Source organism: Solea solea, chromosome 3 (assembly GCF_958295425.1).
Source record: "Solea solea chromosome 3, fSolSol10.1, whole genome shotgun sequence".
NCBI classification, from domain to species: domain Eukaryota; kingdom Metazoa; phylum Chordata; class Actinopteri; order Pleuronectiformes; family Soleidae; genus Solea; species Solea solea.
In genome coordinates, this window is record NC_081136.1 from 33,631,305 (window position 1) to 33,653,529 (window position 22,225).

The 22,225-nt window shown below is 43.6% G+C and overlaps 1 protein-coding gene across 1 annotated transcript in view; it reads left to right on the top strand.

Annotated features, from left to right (window-relative positions):
• Positions 1 to 16,920, top strand: part of cacna2d1a (calcium channel, voltage-dependent, alpha 2/delta subunit 1a) — an 86,679-nt gene extending 69,759 nt beyond the window's left edge. The window contains exons 25-38 of the mRNA XM_058624205.1: positions 359 to 443; positions 633 to 695; positions 2,465 to 2,580; positions 2,801 to 2,872; positions 3,222 to 3,289; positions 3,384 to 3,422; positions 3,511 to 3,582; positions 6,809 to 6,958; positions 7,957 to 8,009; positions 8,435 to 8,490; positions 9,107 to 9,233; positions 11,281 to 11,393; positions 11,977 to 12,059; positions 15,539 to 16,920. Of these exons, the coding sequence (XP_058480188.1) occupies positions 359 to 443; positions 633 to 695; positions 2,465 to 2,580; positions 2,801 to 2,872; positions 3,222 to 3,289; positions 3,384 to 3,422; positions 3,511 to 3,582; positions 6,809 to 6,958; positions 7,957 to 8,009; positions 8,435 to 8,490; positions 9,107 to 9,233; positions 11,281 to 11,393; positions 11,977 to 12,059; positions 15,539 to 15,661 (1,220 nt within the window). The 3' untranslated portion in view covers positions 15,662 to 16,920. The remainder of the gene's footprint in view (positions 1 to 358; positions 444 to 632; positions 696 to 2,464; positions 2,581 to 2,800; positions 2,873 to 3,221; positions 3,290 to 3,383; positions 3,423 to 3,510; positions 3,583 to 6,808; positions 6,959 to 7,956; positions 8,010 to 8,434; positions 8,491 to 9,106; positions 9,234 to 11,280; positions 11,394 to 11,976; positions 12,060 to 15,538) is intronic.
• Positions 16,921 to 22,225: the final 5,305 nt, after the last annotated feature.

The window sequence follows — 22,225 nt, forward strand, 5'->3', positions numbered from 1 at the left end:
TGCAGCTCTAATGTCTACAGTGTGATGTACAACAGTACAGATCTGTCTCTTTAGCTCCGTTATTGCTGAGGTCATTTATTGACAGTCAGTGACTCTTCTCTTCCCGTCCTCGCCTGTCGATGCGACCTCCGTCGTTAAAATGACGTTTTCTGGCTCGTCTTGGGACCAGCGTGACCTTTTCAGGCTCCAAGGCAATCAACAACATTCATCTCGCAAAAAGAAAAACATGACGCATTTGCCGAGGCCACGTCTGACAGATCAAAGAGCGAGTGTTTCAACACTCCAAACTATTCCTGTTGCATCTGCAGACAGAAAAACCAGCACATGTTCTCAAATGGTTCTGTCTGTGCCCTCTTAGGTAACGTCGAGCTGGTGAACCGGTTGCTCCTGGACGCGGGGATCACCTCGGATCTGATCAAGATTTGGAAACAAAAAGAGCTGCAGTAAGTGGATGTATTGGGCCGACACGTGCTTTGTTTCTTGGCTTTCGGTAACAAGTGTCCAAATGGAAAGAATTGAGCCCAGATGGCTCAAGTATTTCAGCATCACCAGTAAAACGTCAGGCAGGTATCAAGCGCATTCCAGCCTTTTGTAACTGTATGTTTTATGGCTTTATCTTCTCTGCCCATCAGGCTCGGTGTCTTGGCGAGATTTGTTGCCACCGATGGAGGAATCACGCGCGTCTACCCCAAAAGGTGAGTGTCAAAACGTGGTGCTGCTGCTGATTTAGGAGCACGGAAAGGAGCAAATAATATGTTTGAGATTATCGGATCTAGACTAATGGCCCGGCCTGCCAAGAAAGCTACAGTGCACACATGACATGTCTTATGTTTTATAAGTAATGGAATAAAACCGGAGGTTGTGAGTTTGGAGCAAACCTCCACTCATCAAGTGCAGCATGTCTGGTTCGCGGGGGCATATGGGGTGAAAAAAAGAAAGCAACACAACCAATGTCCAGAGCTTGTTATTCCACCTCCTCCCGTGGTGTCTGAAGGCCAGATGGGAGGAATAATCCCACCTGCAATCGCTGGACCTCCACTGGTGTGGAATGTGACAGTAATGGTTCTACTCCAGTCAGATCCAGTCCTCACAAAGGCCCAGGTAACCTTAGATTCAGAGCAGGATCAGGGTCTGAGCGCTGACTTGTGAGGACTCTTTTGAAACTATAGTGTGTGTGTGTGTGTGTGTGTGTCTTCTTTTTCCATTAAATTGAAATCTAAACGCAATTAAATCAGTAGCAAAAGACCTGGTTTGATGATGTCGGAACGCAGCATAGGATCAGGGTTACACTCAATTAAATCTGACGGGTTTTGCCCCGAGAAGTTACAGCAGAGAAGATTCTAAGTGGATTAAATTTTACCACGCATAGAAATATGGATTTCCCGTGGATTAAAAGTGCGTTGGTAAATGGCTTAAACGTAACTGCTGCGTCTCATATCTTTAATCTATGATGCAAGAGCAACAGCTGCTCCGTTTCTCTGGTTTTTCTTGCTCAAAGTGTGGTCCGCGGACCACTGGTGGTCCGTGAGCGACTCCTAATGGTCCGCGAGGTGACAAGCAAGTACCATAATGTTTTAAAAATTAAAATGTCAGTGATTTAATAACACAAATGTGTTGTTTTCAATATCAAATCAACTAGTAGCCTATGTAAAGTCAAACAATATTATGTTTCGTGCCATTGTCTGACTGGAGCAGTGCAGTGGACCGCTTTGGGGCTATTTTGAGTTAGGTGGTCCGTGAGTGTCCTTGGTCTAAACAGGTTTGAGAATCACTGCTTTAGAACCTTCAGAGCCACGTGTCCTTCATTGATTGTCGGCTGATTTGTCCCCGGGCTTCTTGCATCCGAGCTCTTCCACTCATATTATCCTTTGTATCTCCAAACACGTTTGGTGGGAACAGACACCTGCTGCAATATTTGTTTTTCACGGTGTTAAAAGAACTGAATTCACCGTGATTAAGATTCAAAATGTGATTAATGTCTTTTGGCAGGAATAAAGGGTCTAAGTGATTTTGAAACAAGATTGCAAATCACAAGGAAGCTTTTAAAAACAAACTTTTCTTCATTCCCATTTAGAAAGCAGGACGTTCAGCCATGTGTTTAGAGGGTTTGAGCTGCATCGTCATGAGAGATGAAGATGAATTGCGAGTTTATTATCGCACATAAAAACAGGGAGAGTACATTGTTCCCCAGTACAGATCCTTGAGGTACCCCCATAAAACGAGAAACACTCCGCTGCCAGTTGCGTTTCAGGGGGATTGAAAAGAATGTCGCAGTGAGTTCATTCATGGGAGACCACAATCAACGGGGAAAACTGCTCAGGGGCTGCAGTTAAAGTCGTACTGCAACACATCTTTCATCTTTCATGGGGGATTATAAATGGGCCCTTTTGGTTTGCGAAAGCAATCTAAGATGTGGTGTGTTTTCTCAAACTAAACTGTGTTGTTTTGATTTGTGTTGTGACAGCGCTGGCCTGGACTGGACGGCGGACGCAGAGACGTACGAGTCGAGTTTCTATAAGCGGAGCCTGGAGAACGATCTGTACATCTTCACTCCAACGCCGTACCTCGTCAGAGACAACTGTGAGTTACAAGCACGTTTTCATTCACAGTCTCATTTCAAAAGTTGGGGATTAGGTCAATTGGACGCTCTAAATTGACCGTAGGTGTGAATGTGAGAGTTTGTGTTGACCCTGTGTTGGACTGGCGACCTGTCCAGGGTGTGACGTGGAGGATTAATCTGTGTATCATCTATATTTATTCTCTGTAAACGAATACTGATTCCTTTTTGCTCTTCTTGCAGCGAGTGAGGACTCTGTCCTGGTGAGCAGAGTGGTGAACCTTGACATTAATGGGATCACACTTAAACCCGCCGGTAAGGACACACACACACATCCACATAAACGCACACTTTTTCACAGCTATTTACACGTCCAAATTCACAACCGTGTAGCTTTAATCACACCTCCGTCTCTTCCTGAAACACACACACGGCCTCCTTTTCTTTTCAAAGACTGCTACTCTTCATTTGTCAAGGCCCCCCCCTCCTCCTCCTCCTCCCTCAGACACACACACACACACATACACACAAACCACACATCAGGTTGTCTCGTCCTCTCCTGTGATCCTTGGCCAAGTTTGCATTTCCCCGAGTTCAGGGAGTAAAGTTGACACAGGGGTCCGGCGTGATTGAGAGTGTCTGGCTTTTGTGTTTTTAATCCCAGTGGTCGGCGTGAAGCTGGACATCAGTTCCTGGATGGCGAGATTCATCAACACCACTCAGAGGATGAATGTGAGTTTATACCACCTCTGTGGCGCACACTTGATGTAGACCCGGCGCGTGGCTTTTCATCACCGCTGTGTATCTGCTTTTAATGTGTCTCCAGTGCAACGACGAGATCTGTGGCTGTCAGAGGAACGACATGGTGAGACGTTTTTTTTAACAGCTGTTATTCACGGAGACGGGTGATTAGAATGCCACATGACTGAAAACGCTTCCTTATGTCGTTCCAGTACGTGGACTGTGTCATCCTGGACGACGGAGGCTTCCTGGTGATGTCCAATCGAGACGAGTACATCGATCAGGTGGGTCGCCGGGCGGCGTTTTAGTTTTTTCCCACCGAATTTTCCACTGTTTTTAATCAGGTAACGACACGTCAACAACTCCGATTAAGCAACAGTGTTCGGTGATTAGTTTTGAGGGTGTTATCTCTGGCACATAATTAGAGGATTTCTCAACACTCTGAGCCTTCTCACAATATACAAACACTGATCAATCATGAGCCTTATCTAAAAGTGATGTGTTACATGTGCACTTTTCCAAACATCAGCAGGCCCTCTCTAGTTCAAATCACTCAGAATGTGCTGACAATAATGGAGGAGACTGTTACCCAATACCTGAGATGTAATTAAACGGTTGCAATGTCGATTCAGTACGGCGTGATGTCATGTCACGTTTTCTTCGTGCGTAGAATTAAAAACGATTTGCATGAAAAGTCTTTGTCTTCATCAAAAGACGACCGACGCCACTTGTTGTCTGTCCAAAATTCTCATAGATGACGCAAAGCAGGTGGCCACACGGTCGGTGTAGCGGTTAGTGCTCTTGCCTTTGCAGCAAGAAGACACAGGTTAGAGCCCCGGTTGGGCACAAGGGCAAGCTTTCTGCAAGGAGCTTGCATGTTCTCCACGTGTGTGCGTGGGTTTTCTCCGGCTTCCTCCCACAGGCCAAAAACATGCAATATTGAGGATTACGTTAATTTGACAATACTGTATACTGGCCCTGTCTATCGCCCTATGTCAGCTGAGATTGGCACAGCACCCCCCCCCCGCATCCTTCCCCTGGAGGATAAAGCAGTAGAAAATGGACGGACACGAGCAAGTTTCAGTATTTCTTTTCACTTTTCTCACTTTTTACCTCACCTTGTCCATACTGGTTCAAACCTGCGGTAAAACTATACCTACCTGTGCGATGTCAATCAAACCTGCCTGGAAACAACAACAAAACACTCACACACACACACACAATAATATGACCCATCTTCTCTTCCAGTAACTGCCATGAGATACGTGCACAAACACATACAGTAAAAGTGCGCTCATTTCTCCCTCTCTCCCTCTCTCCCTCTCTCTCTCTCTTGCTCCCCTGCCGCCCTATCCCGAGCGCTGAGTGCGGGCCCCTGCTGTCGTCTACGTAAATGTTTTTTCATGCAGCCTTGGCCCCTGCCTAATCACGGCTGGGTGTGTGCCGGATAAATCAGTCGCCCTCTGAAGTTTGGCAGCAGCACTAAAACCGAGGGACCCGAGGCCTTGTTTGGAAAAGGTTGTGCGCTCTCAATCATATTCCTTACAGGAGCAAGCTTCTCGCTTTCTCTCCCGCATTCGTTTTTTTTTTTTTTTTATTTCTCCGAAAACCCTCGGGGGAGTCTGCAGCCCCAACTGGGTTGTGACTGTTAATTCATTATTTGTGTTATTGTGCGGCGGGGATGTAGAAGAGACGGGCTTCCTTCTTACCTTATAGATTGGGAGATTTATATATCGTTTTACCGCTCGGCTTCAGTGGAATGGATATGCGGGGGACGGCTTGTTAACGGTGACCTTACAAAGTGGAAGGAAAAGGGATAGCTTGTGTCCCCCCCCCCCCCCCCCCCCCCCGTCCCGCCCCCCTCGTGGACGCACACCTACACATTCAGGCACATCTCAGGGAATCTCATCTTTCAGCTCGCATACGTACATGAAGACTAACACTGCCCCCCCCCCCGCACACGGCCGTGTCACACCACCAAGACACCGAGACAAACCGCTTCCTCTGGGTGAAAATGAATAGTTGCCGGGTAGACTGCGGTAATCAGATTAAAGTAAAGTCCATCATCCTGGTTCGAGGTGGATTTCCTGTGTCATTTTCTTCACATTCTCCACTTTTTTTTTGTTCACGTCTTTAGAAAGCTCGAGCTATCGCAGGTCGACAGCATAAATATGTGAGGAGATCTTCAGTCGCTGACACGCAGGGAACATTTTAAAGGGTTTTTTTCAGTTTGTTTGAGAGACGAAGACACGAGCATGGACAAAAACGTTCATGTTCATGTTCATGTTCATGAAGTCCGCTTCTTGCTTGTGTTCGACTGCAAGAATGAGAGCGAGATATAAACCGCGGTTTACTGTGCGTCACCTTTAAAAGAGATCTTCAGTCCTCTGTACATCAAACTATTTTTAGCTGCTTCCTAAATGATTTTCACAGATGGACACTAAAGACTTTTGGCCATCGCTGAATTCTCCTCTTAAAGAGACCATGCAGTTCATTTCTGACTCATGCCCCCCCCCCCAAAAAAAAAACATTTATTGCACACGTTTTCCTGATATTTTTTACTGTGAGAGAAACATCGACAGTATGGTGTCAGTTTTAAAGCTACGGTGCGGTTTATGTTGTTTTTCCCTCTGAAACAACATAACATTTGTGTGCTGCTCGTGATAGCTGGAAAATTCAAAAACTATGGACTGTCCAGGCCTTTCCTTCTATGTCAGCTGAGATTGGCACAGCATTAAGGATAAAGCAGAAGAAGACAGATGGATGGATACCGGAAAGCAGAGAAATACTTCCTCAGGACATCCGTGACCGTCCAATCACAGACGAGACCAGTATGGAATTAGACTTGTGTCAATATTTTTTAAGAAGCAAAAAAATTTAATCGATTTACTCATTCAAAGGTTTTGTATTTTCCTGTTTGAAAATACACTTGTCCTTTGCAGCGTGGTTTTTTGTTTGTGGGCGGGCCTTAGGAAGCTTTTGGAGTGGCAGCTCTATAGACCGTGTTGCCGATGTCGACGGGGAAAAGTTGAGTTCCAAACGTGTGACGACTTCTGGTCCATTCACCTGTCGCTCCAAAACTCAGTAGCCAATTACCAGGCAGCTTCCTGAAGCCCGCCCACAAACAAACAAACAAAAACACAGCGTAAAGAACAAGTGTGTTTTCAAACAATAAAGTACAACATTTTTTAACGATTAAATCGCAATTTTTTTGGCTTCTTAAAAAGTGTTGTTTGAAAATATTGACACAACTAATCCCATAGACCAGCACGTCAGCTTCTCCGCACCGCAACTCTTAAACGGTTGAATAACTGACAGATTTCAAAAGTGGAAATTATCTTGGGGGGGGGGGGGGCAGAATCATCAGAAACTCACTCATTGAACATTTGTGACAGCTGTTGCCTCCGTGTGTCTTCACGTTTCCGGTGTGCGACGCTGGGATGTCACAAGATCTAAACACTGCTGCACTGACAAACACACACTGCTTTCTTTCTCCCACCAAATGTTTAGATCGGACGCTTCTTTGGCGTGATCGACCCCGTCCTCATGAGAAGCCTCAACGACTCCCTGTTCACCTTGAAGCAGACGTACGACTACCAGTCGCAGTGTGACCCCAAGAAAGAGAGCAAGGCGGCAGCGGGGCTGCGATCCGTCTATGTGGTGAGTTACATAAGCCAGACATCACACACACACACACACACACTTCCATGTCCTCACATTTTGATACCCGCCGCACACACGAGCGGACGCAAGTGCACATGCATCCAAAACTGTTTCCTCACACACACACACACACACACACACACACCATTGCTCACCTGGGAGCTATAAATCAGTGTGGAGCAGATGAGAAGGGTAGTAGAGAGGGTATGGTGAAAGCGTTAGAGTGGGAGTCGCAGAAACAGTAACCGGATTAGGTGGTCTGCCGTGCTTGGCTAACACACCCAGTGATGTAGAAAAGGGGTGCTGTTTTTCATCACTCCCCAAAAATGCACAGCCCAGGTTTTTGAAGCGATGTAAATTGTGTGCGCGGGCATCACTCGAACGCCGGCTGGATTCGTCTCAGATTTTGCAGGGTTTACATTACCGGGAGCCCGGGGTGGAGCTGGAACCAGAGGAAAGGGATTCATATTCATGTTAGACACAAACAACTCGACACAACAGCAGGCAAACCACATAATCTCTCCGCCCCGCAGCGCGCAGTTTGCCAAGGTGAGATGAAAAGATGCAGCTTCTGATCAAAGATCGCCTCTTAACGCGGTGAGGTGGAAACGTCTTGATGACTCAACGCGCCGTCCACTGAAGACAGATGAAGCAGCGCTGATTCACCACAACAAGGCCCTCGCATGCTAAGCGTAATCAAAGCAGCATGTCGGGGCCTTTCATTCAAACCGTGTGCTACTTTCTTTTCTCATGGCTCTTTGTTTACATATTTATGTTCCCATCTGTTGAGGAGGATTTTCTTCTGACTTCCTCGGAGTTGGAGGAGAAATTAAAAAAAAAAGTCTCTGTGCAGGAGACTCGGTGCCAGCCTCCACCGGAGCGACTGCTGCAGCCACTGTTAACACAAAGCAGGATGTTGAGGTTTTTACCTGCTGTAAATGATCTTCTCCTCCTCTGATATTCACTTTATTTCTTCCTTTTTTTGTCCCAATCAGCCCACAATTGCAGATATTTTGAGTTTAGGATGGTGGGCGACAGCTGCAGCATGGTGAGTCTTCTTTTCTTTCTTTTTTTTTGTTTCTCAGTGTCATCCCGTTTTTCTTTCTCTTGAAATGATTAATAACAAAATTACACAGCATAAAAGTTTTCACATTGTAATGGGAAACAGGCGAGCGCCCTAGAAAAATGGATGTATAGCATCTGTTCAATAGCTAAAATATTCCCAAGACGGTCAACATTCCGCAGAATCTTCCCTTGATTTATGTCCCGTCCCGATGTCTTGATGTCATTAACAGCACATTTTACAATATGTCAAATAAAAGTGGGTTTTCGGTGGAAGTCAATTTTCAGCAAAGTGCCCTTTAGGTTGTGTTGAATGTTGAGTTTTCATTCCCAGCTGCGTTTACACAGATGTTTTACGATTAAATTGCACCCCTCGTTACTCCGAAAGTCTCTCTTTTTCTTGCCTCGCAGGTCCATACTGCAGCAGATACTGGTCAGCGTCACATTCCCAACTCTCCTGGACGCAGGTGAGTGCGTACTGACCTGAGGCCTGAGAAACTGTGAACGTGCGCTTCCTTCTTGGCTGATGGAAACGGTGTTTTTTGATTCTCTTTGACGAGGCATGAGCAGGCGTCAGATAATGCACTGTTGAGTAATTGTTTCTTGCTCCTCTGGTGCAATACCACACACACACACACACACACACACACACTGCGAGTAAAAAATATTGCAAACATTTTATCACTCAGCAGTTTATCACTTAGCAGCTCGTTTTTCATTCATCTGCAGGTCGTGGCACATATGAGGCAGTGAGTGTGCGAGCGTGTGATTGACTCTCTCCGAGGTGATGTTTAGTGGGAATACAGATGAGCATCTGATCTGTAACTCGACAGCGTTACAGATTGACGTGTTTTCATAGTTTAATGTTGCGTGATCCGGATGATGCCTATTAAGTTATGACTAAACCCTGACAAATTGTATAACCAGAACTATTTTTATCACTTGATATGGCAGTGATTTATTGAGAAAGTAAAAGTACCCTTTAATGTATGAGGTGAGCGTGGGTGCTGTGACAGATAAAGATGATGAATACTGTTATTGCTCACACGGTGGAGTTTGATACAAGTGTTTGTCCCTCTGCAGCCGAAACGGACAACGATGTGTCCGATGCCATGCTGAAAGAAGTCTGCATCACCAAGCAAACTCAGTATTACTTCATGAACACCAACTTCACCTTCAGAGGCACGGTCGACTGTGAAAACTGCTCCAGGTAAAAGCTGCCGCACCTTCAACACGTGCATGTACCATGGACCGAGGTAAAACTTAGCCTTGATCGGATGTTAGACGGAACGATGTTACGATTATGTCTAAAGTCACCTGTTATAGTTTCCTCATTTAAGATTGCACATTGTGAGCGTGGTTAGGCCAGGGAGGCGATGGATGAAAGACTTTATGTCATAATTCTGACTTTTTATCTCCTAATTCTGACTTTTTATCTCCTAATTATGACTTTTTATCTCCTAATTGTGACTTTTTATCTCATAATTACGACCTTTTATCTCATAATTATGACTTTTTATCTCCTAATTATGACTTTTTATCTCCTAATTGTGACTTTTTATCTCATAATTATGACTTTTATCTCATAATTATGACTTTTTATCTCATAATTACGACTTTTTATCTCATAATTTCGACTTTTTTTAAAAAAATGTGCTTCCATAATATACTCTATATAACAGATATATAAATGTATCATTCTAGCCATTCACACTCACATTTACACCTACATGCAGATCATCTCCAACTAAAGCTCTTGTGTGTAACACTGAGGCGGGTTTATTGGCAGATATTGAATATACTACCACATAAGAGTTTAACGTTTTCCTCTAAATGGGAGCATCATTTCTGTTGAAGACGACCTCAGACTAATTAATGAAACCATGAACCCCTCAGGAAAAAAAACGTTGTAAATCAAGTGGGAAGGAAAAAATCTTCTGTCCTTCTGGATTCATTGGTGGAGTCGCCCCCTGGTGGCTTCCGTCCCACTTCCTGGCTTTCACTTATCAAACTGGAAGACTACATTCGTGTGCTTTAGAGGCCACCGTCTTGCACCACATGTTTTCCCAGCGACCCAAACACACACACACACACACACACATGCATTTCATGTTTCACTATGCAAGCACGAGTATGGCTCCGCCCACACATTAAACCATATGCATAAACCAACGAAGAAGAAGGACAAAACAGCAGAGAGAGAGAGAGAGTGGAAGAGTGTTCACTTTCTGGGATGGGATAGTTCCCCGACACACATGGGTCCTCTGTTACTTAGCACTCTGCAGTCTCACCAGTAGATGTCACTAATTCTTACACACTGGACCTTTAACCCAAGTCCACACTGACTGTGTGTCTCCACACAATCATGGAGAGGACACGCAAATCCCAGTTCAAAGGCCTCCTGATGTTTTTCCATGAGGTGGCCGTGCCTCACCGCCTCACTGCCTCACTGCCTCACAACCTCACCGCCTCACCGCCTCACCGCCTCACCACCTCACCGCCTCACCACCTCACCGCCTCACTGCCTCACCGCGTCTAATTAGTGTCCAAACACCTTTCCGTGACCTGCAGTGATACCTTTGCATCCCTGAGACACAAATGAAGTCCCCAGAGGTGGCACACACACACACACACACACAGAGAGAGGGGCCATAAAAACCTCCACATGCCATGGAGGTGAAGTCACGTCACTCGTGGGGGAAACACCGTCTTGGTCACATTTGTGTGTGTGTGTGTGTGTGCTTACACCAATTTAAAGCCCCCTTGTGCCAGCTAATGGAGTGCCTGCCGGCATGCCATGCGCCGTTCCTGCACATTAGCTGCACACACTTTTTTTTTAATGACCTCCATTAAAAAAAAAAAAAAAAGAGCAGAGAAAAATCATTTGTGCTGCAGTAACATGTGGGTTTTTTGGTAAAAGGTCTCTGACGACACTGGGGTTGCCACAGCAGGTTTTGTGTAACCCGAGGGATTATTAGCAGTTAGGGGACATGAATTTGTGGTTCCACGGTCTGTGTTTGCACTTTTAAAGCGTCCCGTTGGAGAATAAAGTGTTGCGCGTTCAAACATGTGAAGTAATTTCCCTCTGCATGAGCAGAAAAGCGACTTCCTTTTATTGTTCTGGTTAAATATTCAACTCCTTCTTGCATCTCTTGTGAGCATGATTCATTGAAATTATATCTCCATCTTTCCTGGACTGGAGCCCACGTGTCAACAACTGCTCCCTGTGTCTCTCTGGTGTGTCTGCTTCTCTCCAGGCTGTACCACGCCGAAAAGCTGCCCAAGACTAACCTGGTCTTCATCATCGCTGATGCAAAAGTCACCTGCTCGTCGTGTGACGCCACCCTGATGAAACAGGACGAGGAGCCGTGTATCCTTTTACTGCGCACAGCTATCATCTGGCAAAGGCTCATCGGCGAGCAGATGTTTAAAAAGTTTGTGTGTTGTGTTTTTTTTTTTTGACGAGACAAACATGGAGAGACGCCGATGATGACATGAAGACATCAGCTGATATTCCTACCACTGACTGTGGCAAGGAAGCGTCTCTGTCCAGCCTTTTATAAAAGTATAAAGGTTGCTGTTTTCCGTTGTCTGTGACCTTCGCTGCAGACCTTGATTTGTATCCGCTGACTCCCGCAGCCATAATAACGAGCAGTGTTGCTCCCACAGGGACCGGAGTCTGTATTGCAGATGGCAGTGTGGGGTAATTATGCTAAATAGCTTACAAACAAATGTGATCTTTTTGAAGATCACACGGCTGTGGTCAATTATGGATTAAGCTGCGTGGAAAACAAATGCTCCAGCAATGTCCTCAAAGTACATAAAAAAACAAGGTAGACAACCTGGTTAAACAAAATCAAAACCTCTTATATTCTAATGTTGTGAGCCTGGGGTTATCGGGGTTAAGTGTCTTCTGCAACCGAACTGTGAAGTTCCTGAGCACACTCGTCCAGCCGGAGGTCCCGATCCCTGCGAGATGGCTCAGAATCCCCGGTACAGGAAAGGGCCCGCGTTCTGTTTTGATAACACAGAACATGTAAGTTGCTTTCGTCAGAGTTTCGAGTGCTGATATCGGTTGCTAAGGTGCTCTGTGTTAGCTTTCACCCCTACAGGATGATTTGCCAAACCTACTTTTGTTGCTTCTTGTTTCTCATTTTAAAAAAAAAAAGAAAGAAAGAAGTTTGAAAATTGATATGTGCACCCAAGGCTACTGTTCACATGTCAATCCCAAAATCATTTACATCTATGCCAAAGAAAATGCAAGCTTGTCTCATTATTTTAATTTTTGCTTGACTTAGCTCTAATAGATGTGTCACATTCATGTAAATCTGCTCGACATTTAAAATGTGAATACGCAGCGGTAAGCCTGGCTAATTAATCCAAAGTACCATGATATTGGTAATAGATTTGTGCGTTTTTTCTTTGTTTTTTGGGAGCGCAACAAGCTGTAACCACATAAGCAGACACTAGACACTGGTGTTACATCTTTGTCTATCTGCTGTTTGGTGACAGTTTACAGGTAATTTGATTATTTGTAGAGGTGTGGGACATATTAGGCTTATGAAAAATGGATAGTTTCATTAACTGATTGACTTTTTATCATCAAACAACTAGTAACCATGACCCCACGCCTAGTTAGCGTGATACTTCTAAGAGACCGAGGAGAAGAGAAGGAGGGAAAAGAAAAAAGAGAGAGTGTGGTTTTGTTTCCGATAAATCAGTTATGACATCGTTTTAATTCGTCTCAGCTGAAAATGAGCTGGTTGTCAATTCAACGTCGAGCTCGTCAGTAAACAAACTGCTGTGGCTTCGGGGGTGGTTTGATGTGACCTCCCTCCCAGGTCCCTGTGAGTCCCTTTAAACGTTTCTACAGCAACAACTAACCAGCTGAAGTTCCCTCTCTCTCTGTCTCTCTCTCTCAATCACAACAAAGGAAGGACGGGGAGAACAAAATATGACCAGCTAGATTTATCATCATACATTGTCAAGCTGTACTGTTGATAAAAAACATTCTGGATCTGTTCTTTGAAGCATCTCGATCTTTCACCAGGAAAGTAAAAGTAAACAACAGCAGCAGCGGCAGCAGCATCATAGTCTCACTGGTCAGAGCTGTTCTTCTGATATGGAAACAATACATGACCAGTGATTACCGTGCCATTTTTCACGTACCGCTGTGTCTTCAAACGCCAAATTTTCCCACGCAGAGAGTAACAATTTGCTGTCGCCCCACGTCTAAGCCAAGCAAACATGAGCATGAGCGGCAGCACAGAGTCTCGGCGTGTGAAAGCCGCTCTGTTTGTTTTGACTCTATAGTCTTTCTCTAATGTCAGACCTTTCTGGGTCTTATGAAAGGACTTGCCCGTGCGCTGTCATGCTCACCCACATGCACATACTTGTATACACATAAACATCCACCCACGCACTCTCTCACACTCCCGTCCTGGAAGTAAATGCATCTTTCCTGCATTACTAATCCCCCTTTTTTTTTCCTCTCCTCTCAACTCACACAGTAGTTTTCTGCTCATATTTGCTTCCTAACCTCTTGCTGACGATGTGGAACTTTTGCTGCATGATTCTCTCTCTCTCTCTGTTTTCTCTTTGTTTCCACCGCTCTTTGATTGGCTGTTGATGGTTAGGATGAGGCCATGTGCCGAACGAGCGCAGGCTCCCCATTGGTTTCCTCTCTGCTCATGTTACTGCTGCCACTATTCATGTGCTGGGTCGGGTCAGTCCCATAACTCCAGCTCTTTCTGTCCCTCATCGACACTTATAAAGGTCCAGTATGTAACATTTTGGGGCGAGTTTATTGGCAGAAGTGATGGCCTCCAGATTTCAGAAACCATGACTTCATCTACATTTCTTTTTGTGTGTGTGTGTGTTTGTCTCAGCACAAAACACAACAGCTATTAACTGATGACACCAATTCTGTTAAGTCACGTTAAATCAAGTTTCTATGAGAGCCCAAATCCCAAATGTGTGGTCCTTGGCATCTTGACTGCATCATCTAGTCTGTGCTTTCTCAGGAAAGTTAAACATTGACAGTCAGTCACGAAGTTCATTGTGTCTGTGGTCTCCCACGTTTCTAAAAAATCAAGTCCGATTTGAACATCCTCTACTCTGGTGCGTGAGGCGGACTTAAGAAGGAGGAGGAGGCTGTTGAGAGGACCACACTGAAAATAAGTTATTCTATCCTCAACATCTTTAATATTTATCATCTGCAGTCTCACCAGTAGTTGTGCAACACTTTTTTACACACTGGACCTTCATCCATTGTCTTATTTAGACTAACAATGTCTGACTTGTGCTTCTTGCTGTCTATCCCCCTGATATTTCCTGCACTTTACCTCCTCTTGTTCATTTGTTCATCTTTTCAAACATCATTTTCCTGTAGGTGTCCTTTATTACTGTTATTTCTTTGTCCAGTTTCTCTCCCCATCTCTTTGTGATGAACATTTTTCTCAGCCTCACCTGATTCTGAACTTCAAATTCTCCTCTTTGTACTTTCCCTCATCGATCATCGTCTCACTGTCTTTTAGCGAAATACTAATATATCTACTGTGTGACAGGTAGCTACCACAGATGCTTTATATGAGGCTAAACAAACACAGACCTGTTATTCCTGGCACTTCCAATTTACCATTCTGCTAAACCTCATCTCCTTAGTTAGCCAGGTACGCTAACGTCTGCCAAGCTCTTTTCTTATTTCTACAATTTAGAGAAGCCGGCATTGAAAAGTGTGTTGATTTAGCACAGAATTAAAGACAAATAAAGACTTAATTGCTGAAATAATGACTCAATCTCTCAACTCTTAGTAGCTACAGCTAGCTTAAGCTGAATTAGCTGTTCACAGCTTGAACTGAGCTCAGACTACATGGATTTTGTGCTTATTTGGCACAAAGAATTGAAGAATTGGTACTTGATCTAGACTTAAGGATCATAACAAATAGGAATTTTAAATGTTAACGAACAATATTTAAGATCTAAAATCAGTATTATGTCAGTACTTTCTGACCAAAGCCCATAAGAGCTTTACTTGTGCAAATATCAGTGGTAACATTCATACAATAAAGATTTTTAAAGTTAGAAACAAACGCTCTGAGGAAAGAAACACAACCTCTGAAAATGTTGTGTCTTCTGTATAAAGCATTAAGCATCATTTTTCTGTCCTAACCCAAACTGTCCCGCCAGAGTGAGATTAACCGAGCTGACCACAGCCCAACTGGCATTCTGGACTTTGTGCCCAGACCTGACCCAAGCCCCTTTGCATTCTAAGCTGCATGGAGTTTGTGTGGCTCACGCTAGCCCAGAGAAAATGACTGATATCAAATATCATTCAGAAACACAGTATTGGTCTCAACTCAACTCAGCCTGACCCATAATGGTTTTATCACAGGTTGCTGTTTTGAAATCCAACACAGCACGTCATGTCATGTCAAGAGGTTCATACAATTGTCTGCTAAAGTGTTTTTATTGTAAGGAATTTTAATTAAAAACAACTTCTTTGCTTGACACCAGGAGGAGGATCCTGACTGCGGCGGCGCTTCCAGCCTGAGTCCCCGTCTGTCATTAATGGTGGCTCTTCAGCTGATGCTGCTCTGGGTTCTGTCAGGCTCCGGAAACCATGTCGTCCCATCATGACCTCTGAATAACCCGATCACACCCTCTATCTTCCAACCTCTGAATCTCCATCATGGCAACCAGCATGCAACGCTGCCACCGAAATGATGAATGGTTTACGGGATGATTACGCGAAAATCCTATGAGCTCCTCAGTTTGCCGGTTTCTTTTTTTTCTACCAGGTCTGAAGGTAGAAGTGGTGAAAGAAATGTGTTTCAGAAGATGTCAGTTTAAACAATCAGGAAGAATTTGACCTACAGGTACCCTTCAGCCCTTCAGTGGTCCCCATCAGCTGAGATTATAGGAATTCAGCGATTCCTTTTGATTGGCAACTTCTGAACTTTCTCTGGCTCGATGTCACAGATGAGGGAGATCGGACCGCCTCACAGTATCAAAGGGATTGAGTCCCATGGAAGGGACTCGCTGTTTATCGAAGATGATTAGCAGTTCTTTTTTTTCAACACTGCCAAAAACAGTGCTACCATTTATTCTGAAGCGATTTGCAGTGGCTAGTTTTAGGTATTTATTCTTTTGTGGTTTAGGATTTGGCTAAGATTGCGATAAGAGATGCCAAATTTTTACATTGCAAGTTGAGGGTTGTTTTTTTTTTGACTTACAGTTGCCTACAGCTGGGTTTCTGATAATATCACGTCGTCTCAGTCTAATTTTTTTGATAGCACCACCTAGAACATTTTTATAACGCCTCTAAGGCCATTTGCCTTCACTTCTGCCCCATGTGTGTGCGTGTAGATGCTGTATTTGCAGAGTGGAACTCATGTTCGTTGTTAAGTTTATACACAGAAACCAAACTCACCCACTGCCACAGAACGCCTGCGTCTCTGTATGGATTCTACCCAAACATCAGTGCTAATCAGGAGCGGTACATGTATGTGGATTTTCCTCCATCACTCCAGTGAAAACTTTGTTGCCATAGCACCCATCAACCAGTCAGGATGAGCCTGGCCGGTGTCCTTTGCATGCTTTAGTAGACAAAATCTCTAGTGCCATGTGGACTGTGCGACTCAGACGAACCCTTTAGCTTTGTTGACTAAAAGGAGAGAGGTGTAGTGTTTTTATTTATTTTTATTATTATTTAATGGTTATTTAAACCTAATCAGAATTGGTTATTTGAATGATTTTACTGCCATTGCGAGAGTAAACGACTGAGGGGGTTAACCGATAGGAGACTTTGTTCTTGACATTTTGTTCAAGAGAAGAATTGGTCCGTTTGTGTTCACTGCTGTCACTTTTTGAATTAAATGACTACTATCTGCACTGCATTTCAAAGTGCAACTTTTCTTTTGTCTTTACAGTTTCGTCTTCGTCCGCCTGAGGAGCACCCTCTGTCTCTGGAGTTTTTAATTTATTACTCTGTGGCTTCATCTCACCATGTTAAAAATCATAATTCATCTGCAGTCACCGTACGGCTTCACAATATCCGTTGATTTTGACTCATTTCTTTTTCTTTTCTTTATTGCATTGTTACTTTAACAGATTTACGGCAAATAATTTTAATGAGATAGTGTCACTGTGTTTGCCAGAGGGCGAGACGGTTGAAATGTCAGATTTAATTATACCAGCCACATCAACCTGTTGGCAACTTTTGCCTGAAATCTTTGATGATTTCTCAGTCTGTTGACTCAGAGTCCGTTGACAGAGCGGTTTTGAGTGGTGTCTTGTCTTTCCACTGTAGTGTGTGTTGGCTGGATAGTGATAGCTGTGATTGCAGGGTCACATAGTGCAAAGTAAGACATTCAGTGTGTTTACACCCATGTTAAAGGTAGGGTTGGAGATCCTGGAAAAACTGTTCGAGCAGGCTACATATTTAATTCAAAAGTCCAAGCCCTTTTTTTAGACTTCCATCCAAAGCTCCGCCTCCAGCGTACAGGAAACGCGCAATGAACACAGATTCATAAGCACTGAGCAAGTTTTTTTGAATACTTCATAGTTCACAAAAACAAAGTGTTGTGAAGACGATTCTAAGCAACACAGTCAAAAAATGCTCCGGGAAAATAATCTCCCACCTTTAAAAGACAACTTTTAGTCAGAGTAAGACAATAATTAAGTTTTCTTAACGTTAGTCTGACTAAAATCGTGCTAGTCTCAGTCGGACTAACATACCTAGATAATGTGATTCATAGTCCGATTACTCCAGCATGTATGCGCTTAGTCTGGACTGGAGTCAGACTTGGAATTCTGCGCATGCACCAAAATTCCCTCCCCGGTCTTTGACCCGGAAGTTGAATGAGACGACGTATAAACTGCAGTAATGTTGCCGGAAAAGAACAAGCAACGCGATGGCGTCGGCGAGAGCGAAAGCTTACGGAGAAGACCCGCTTTTGGACAGATGTACAGCAGGTACAGAAACATACACAACCACAGCACAGTCCATCTCGTCATTTGCTGTTTGTTATTCCTGTGACGTAAAGTGATTCAATACGCACAAGCTTACAGAGAATTACGGCGGAGTCAGATGTACGCGGTCAATAAATCGTTCTTTTGGCATGGCAAGTTGTCTGATTGCCTGTCTTAGTCGGACTATGGTCTTAGTTGGATTAAACTGCGTGTGTAAACGTACTGACTGTGTTACCTCAGGATAATTGCACTTCTTCTGACTTTAAATCAACAAAGTAAAGTTTATGAAGTCAACCGTTATTTTGGCGCCCTTTACCGTTACATTTGCCGTGTCAGTGCTAATAAGGAGCAGAGAGTCAGACTGAAAAGTTGCACTGTGTTGCTTTAACCAAACACTTGTATGTTGTCAGATAGTGACTCAAACTGACCACAGTACAAAGTAAACCATTAGTCATTGACCCAAACACTCACAAGGTGAAAACATCACTACCCACACTATCAAAGAAACAAAACAACACGACCAAGACTGGGCTCTCAAAGCAGTGAAATGTTAGTGCTTCACTAAAGAAATCCGCCAAATTAAGTAAACTTAACTAACAATGGGGGAAAAAAAAACAAGAAAACAAGTTTTAAATCCTTGAAATAAAAACGTCACTTTTACTCCGACCAGCTGCACTTGACGGTTTGTTTGGCACAGCAGCTGTCAACAAGTTATTATACAATTAGACCCTTATTTATTCTGTTGATTCAACTTAAGAATGTTTGGTTGAAATGATCCATGTGTAGCTTATGTAAAATGCCTCGTTAGGAGAGACTTTCCAGTACGGAAATGATCATTTTATACAACTGTTTAGCATTTGGAACAATATGTCCCATTGTTGTTGACACTAGCGTCACCTAACGCCCTCATAACACACTGTAAGCATGTGACAATGCATCTGTTTCGCATTCAACGCGTCAACAAAGGTGTTTATTAGTTTGTTGCGAGGACGCGGCGCGCAGAGCGACACAGGGATTCTCATCTCTGTGCGTATCCGAGGGCAACGCTTGACACGTGTTTGCAAGGGAACGACTAATTTGGTGCGACATGTCGTTAAAAGATGTGTGTGCTGTTTGTGGCCACAGACATTTGTCTCACACTTGTTTTAATTCAATAATTGCTCTCTCGCCTCATGTTGAGTAATGTCTTCTTCTGATCAGGAAACACTAGCTCACATCCGTTTAGCCACAAACCACCACCACCACCATCATCATCATCATCATCGTCGTCGTCAGTAACCTTTGCCAGTGATACGAGGTGAACTTTAACCTCCGTGTTTTACTATAACCTTCGACTAAAACAACGTGGTGACACTAACAACGGTATTTAAGCTCCTTTTACACGTACTAACACTCACAGACTATCAAGTGCCATATGGGACTCTCTTATTCTCTTGTGGAGAAACCTATTATCCTATAATATTACATTTATGCAACGTCACTAAGGCAAGATGTACTTTTCATCAATAGTTTCCCCCTGTGCTGCATGAGGGGAAAAAAAAGAAGAAAAGAAAAAGAAATGTATCCAGTTGTAACCAGTCCTGCTTCCGTGAGTGTGTGATGCGTAAGAAGCGTAATATTATGTATGATCAGCTTTTTACTGCCTTGCTCTTGTGGAGACAGCATTTGGCTCTGCTCAGGTGTGATTTGACAGGATGATGACGGTGCTCACGACACATTGAAGGACACTTCTAGTGAATGAGCCAGTGTTAAGTCATGAATACGTTACATTTCTTACCATATTGAAGTAAGTACACACCGACACGTGACATTGTGAGCATGTCAAAATGCTAATGCACTTTGAGGCTGTCGTATAGATCAGTGCTTCCTTCAACTTTATTATTAAGGGATTAATATTTGGACTATTAGAGGACTCGCTTCTAAAAGATGCCCAAACTCATCACAAGCCATTTCATAATTTACCGTACTGTGCTCCCTTGAATTTGAGGTCATTTGGTCCTTGAAAAGTCCTTGAATTTAAATGTCAACCAAGGTGTGGGGAACCCTTAGTTTAACTCATACAGGAACGTTGTTGTGTATGTGATGCTCAAGCGCGTCTTAGATTAACCCTTTACACTTTAGTTATTTAACAACATGCGAGAGTAGGACAAACTCGTGCTACGGGTCAAGGGTCAAGGGTCAGGGAATGATTATTTTATGGAGTGATTGAGAAATAATTATCCTGTATGTTTATTGTACACATTACAGTAAATCATCTCTGTAACACCTAATCACAACTTCATTTTTTTACGTCACATAAATCTTAAGTAAATGAAAAAAAAGATTAATTTATGATTAAAAGGCAAAGTGCATTTTACATATAATCTATATACACTAACTTATTGTTGTTCCTGTACCTTGGAAAGGAGCCATTTGACTTTGTCAAATTATTTTTTAATTTATGCGACGTAGAGTGATTGAATCAAAGTTGGCATCACGAGAAACGAAAGAAAACCTGAAAGAATTTATACAAATGCACCAAAAATTCCGCTCAAATCCAAACGTGCTGAAATCAAATGCTGTCGCCTGAGGAAAAGTATATGTGAAGTTATGATTTGAAGTGTTTTCTGATTCTGATGGTGCTCTCTGTGTGAATCTGTGTGGATTTCTGGACTCTTAAAGATTGCTTCGTGTGTATATCTGTGTGTGTGTCTGTTACCGTGGATGCTACCAACTCAGTCCCTTGTCCCTGTTTTTTGCTTTTTAATGCCGACTCTAAAGTTGTCCCTTACCAGAATCAGCTTTGGGAGCTCCCCCCCACCACCCCCCACCCCCTTTTTTGGTTGGCCTCTCTGTCGGTGTCCCTCGATTGTGCTTAAATATGTTTTAAAAAAGAAAAGAAAAGATGTTTTCTTCCAAAAAAGAACAATGTTTATAACGCTGCGGAGGACAAATGTGTTTATCAATGCGCAAATGAAGGTTTATCCAGAATAAAAGTTTATGATTATTATCTGTAGCTTATGATTTAGAGTTCAGCCTGATGTCCGTTTCTTGCAAGATGTCAATTTCGCCCCCCCCCCCCCCACCCCTTCCTCCTGCAGTAGATCAAATTTCGCTTTCGAACTCCTGTCACGTTGCCAACGGGCATTTTCTCATCCAAATGTGTGTGAGAATGAGAAGGAAGCACCCCGAGTCCGCTCTCTCCAATGTCTAGCCAACATCAGAAAAACTGACAGCGGGCCAAAGTCAACAATGTCCTGGAAAAGAACCGAGGGAGGCGGCGGGTCCAGGTCCACGTCTCTCCACAACATTGAATTTGGCTCAAGGACGCGTCCATTAACAGCGACTTGAAATGTGCCTCTGGTCATAAATTTGCTCTAATTCCTCTTCTCCCTGTTGCATGTTGATCAAATGCTAAGTGACTTTCTCGTTAGCGCAGACCGCTTTACACTTGAACCTGAAACCAGCTGTGGTCAAGTCCAGATTCTTAGAGCCCCCCCCCCCCACACACACACACACACACAAAGACAAACTACAGGCTCATTTTTCCTCTTTATTATGGACGTTAAATCCAACCCTGGTCCTGAACGGTATATTGAAATCTGAAATCCTTCGGGACAGGTGCTTTGGGAGCCCCCTTCTTTCAAATGAGACCAATTACAATGTCTTTTAACATTTATTTTTTAATAAAAAATGGCCCGTATTGTTGGTGGAACAGCTGGAAAATGGCTACACAGAGAGCAATAATACAGAAGTGCATATTTTACAGACGCTGTGACAGAAATTGACTGTCGCTAAGTGGAATGTAAAGAAATTGACTTATTGCAACTATAGCTTTATTTCTTCCTCTCACTTTTAATGTGTTCTCTACTACTGAGTGAATATTGCATGACAGATTTATTATCAAGATCCTGAAAAAAAAACCTTTCCGGTGACAGAGCCCTGTCTTTCTTGGACTCCCCCCCCCATGCTCTTCCTCTCCAAAAGTGTTATTCCTTGTCTGTCATGGATGAGCTGCGATGTCAACAGCACTCATTGGATTTCCTGCCAGCGGCTCTGGATTTCACGTCTGGCAACAAGATGACCCTGGCGGTTTACACGAAGAGGTCGTTCCTGTTGTGTTTTTGATTGTTATCCTGAGTCTGCGGGCTTGTGTCCCTCTGCCACTGATTGATATCTGGCCCGGAGTCCCACAAGTAAACCGCCGCTGCGGTGAATATGAGACGTTTATTATGTAAGTAATTACATTTC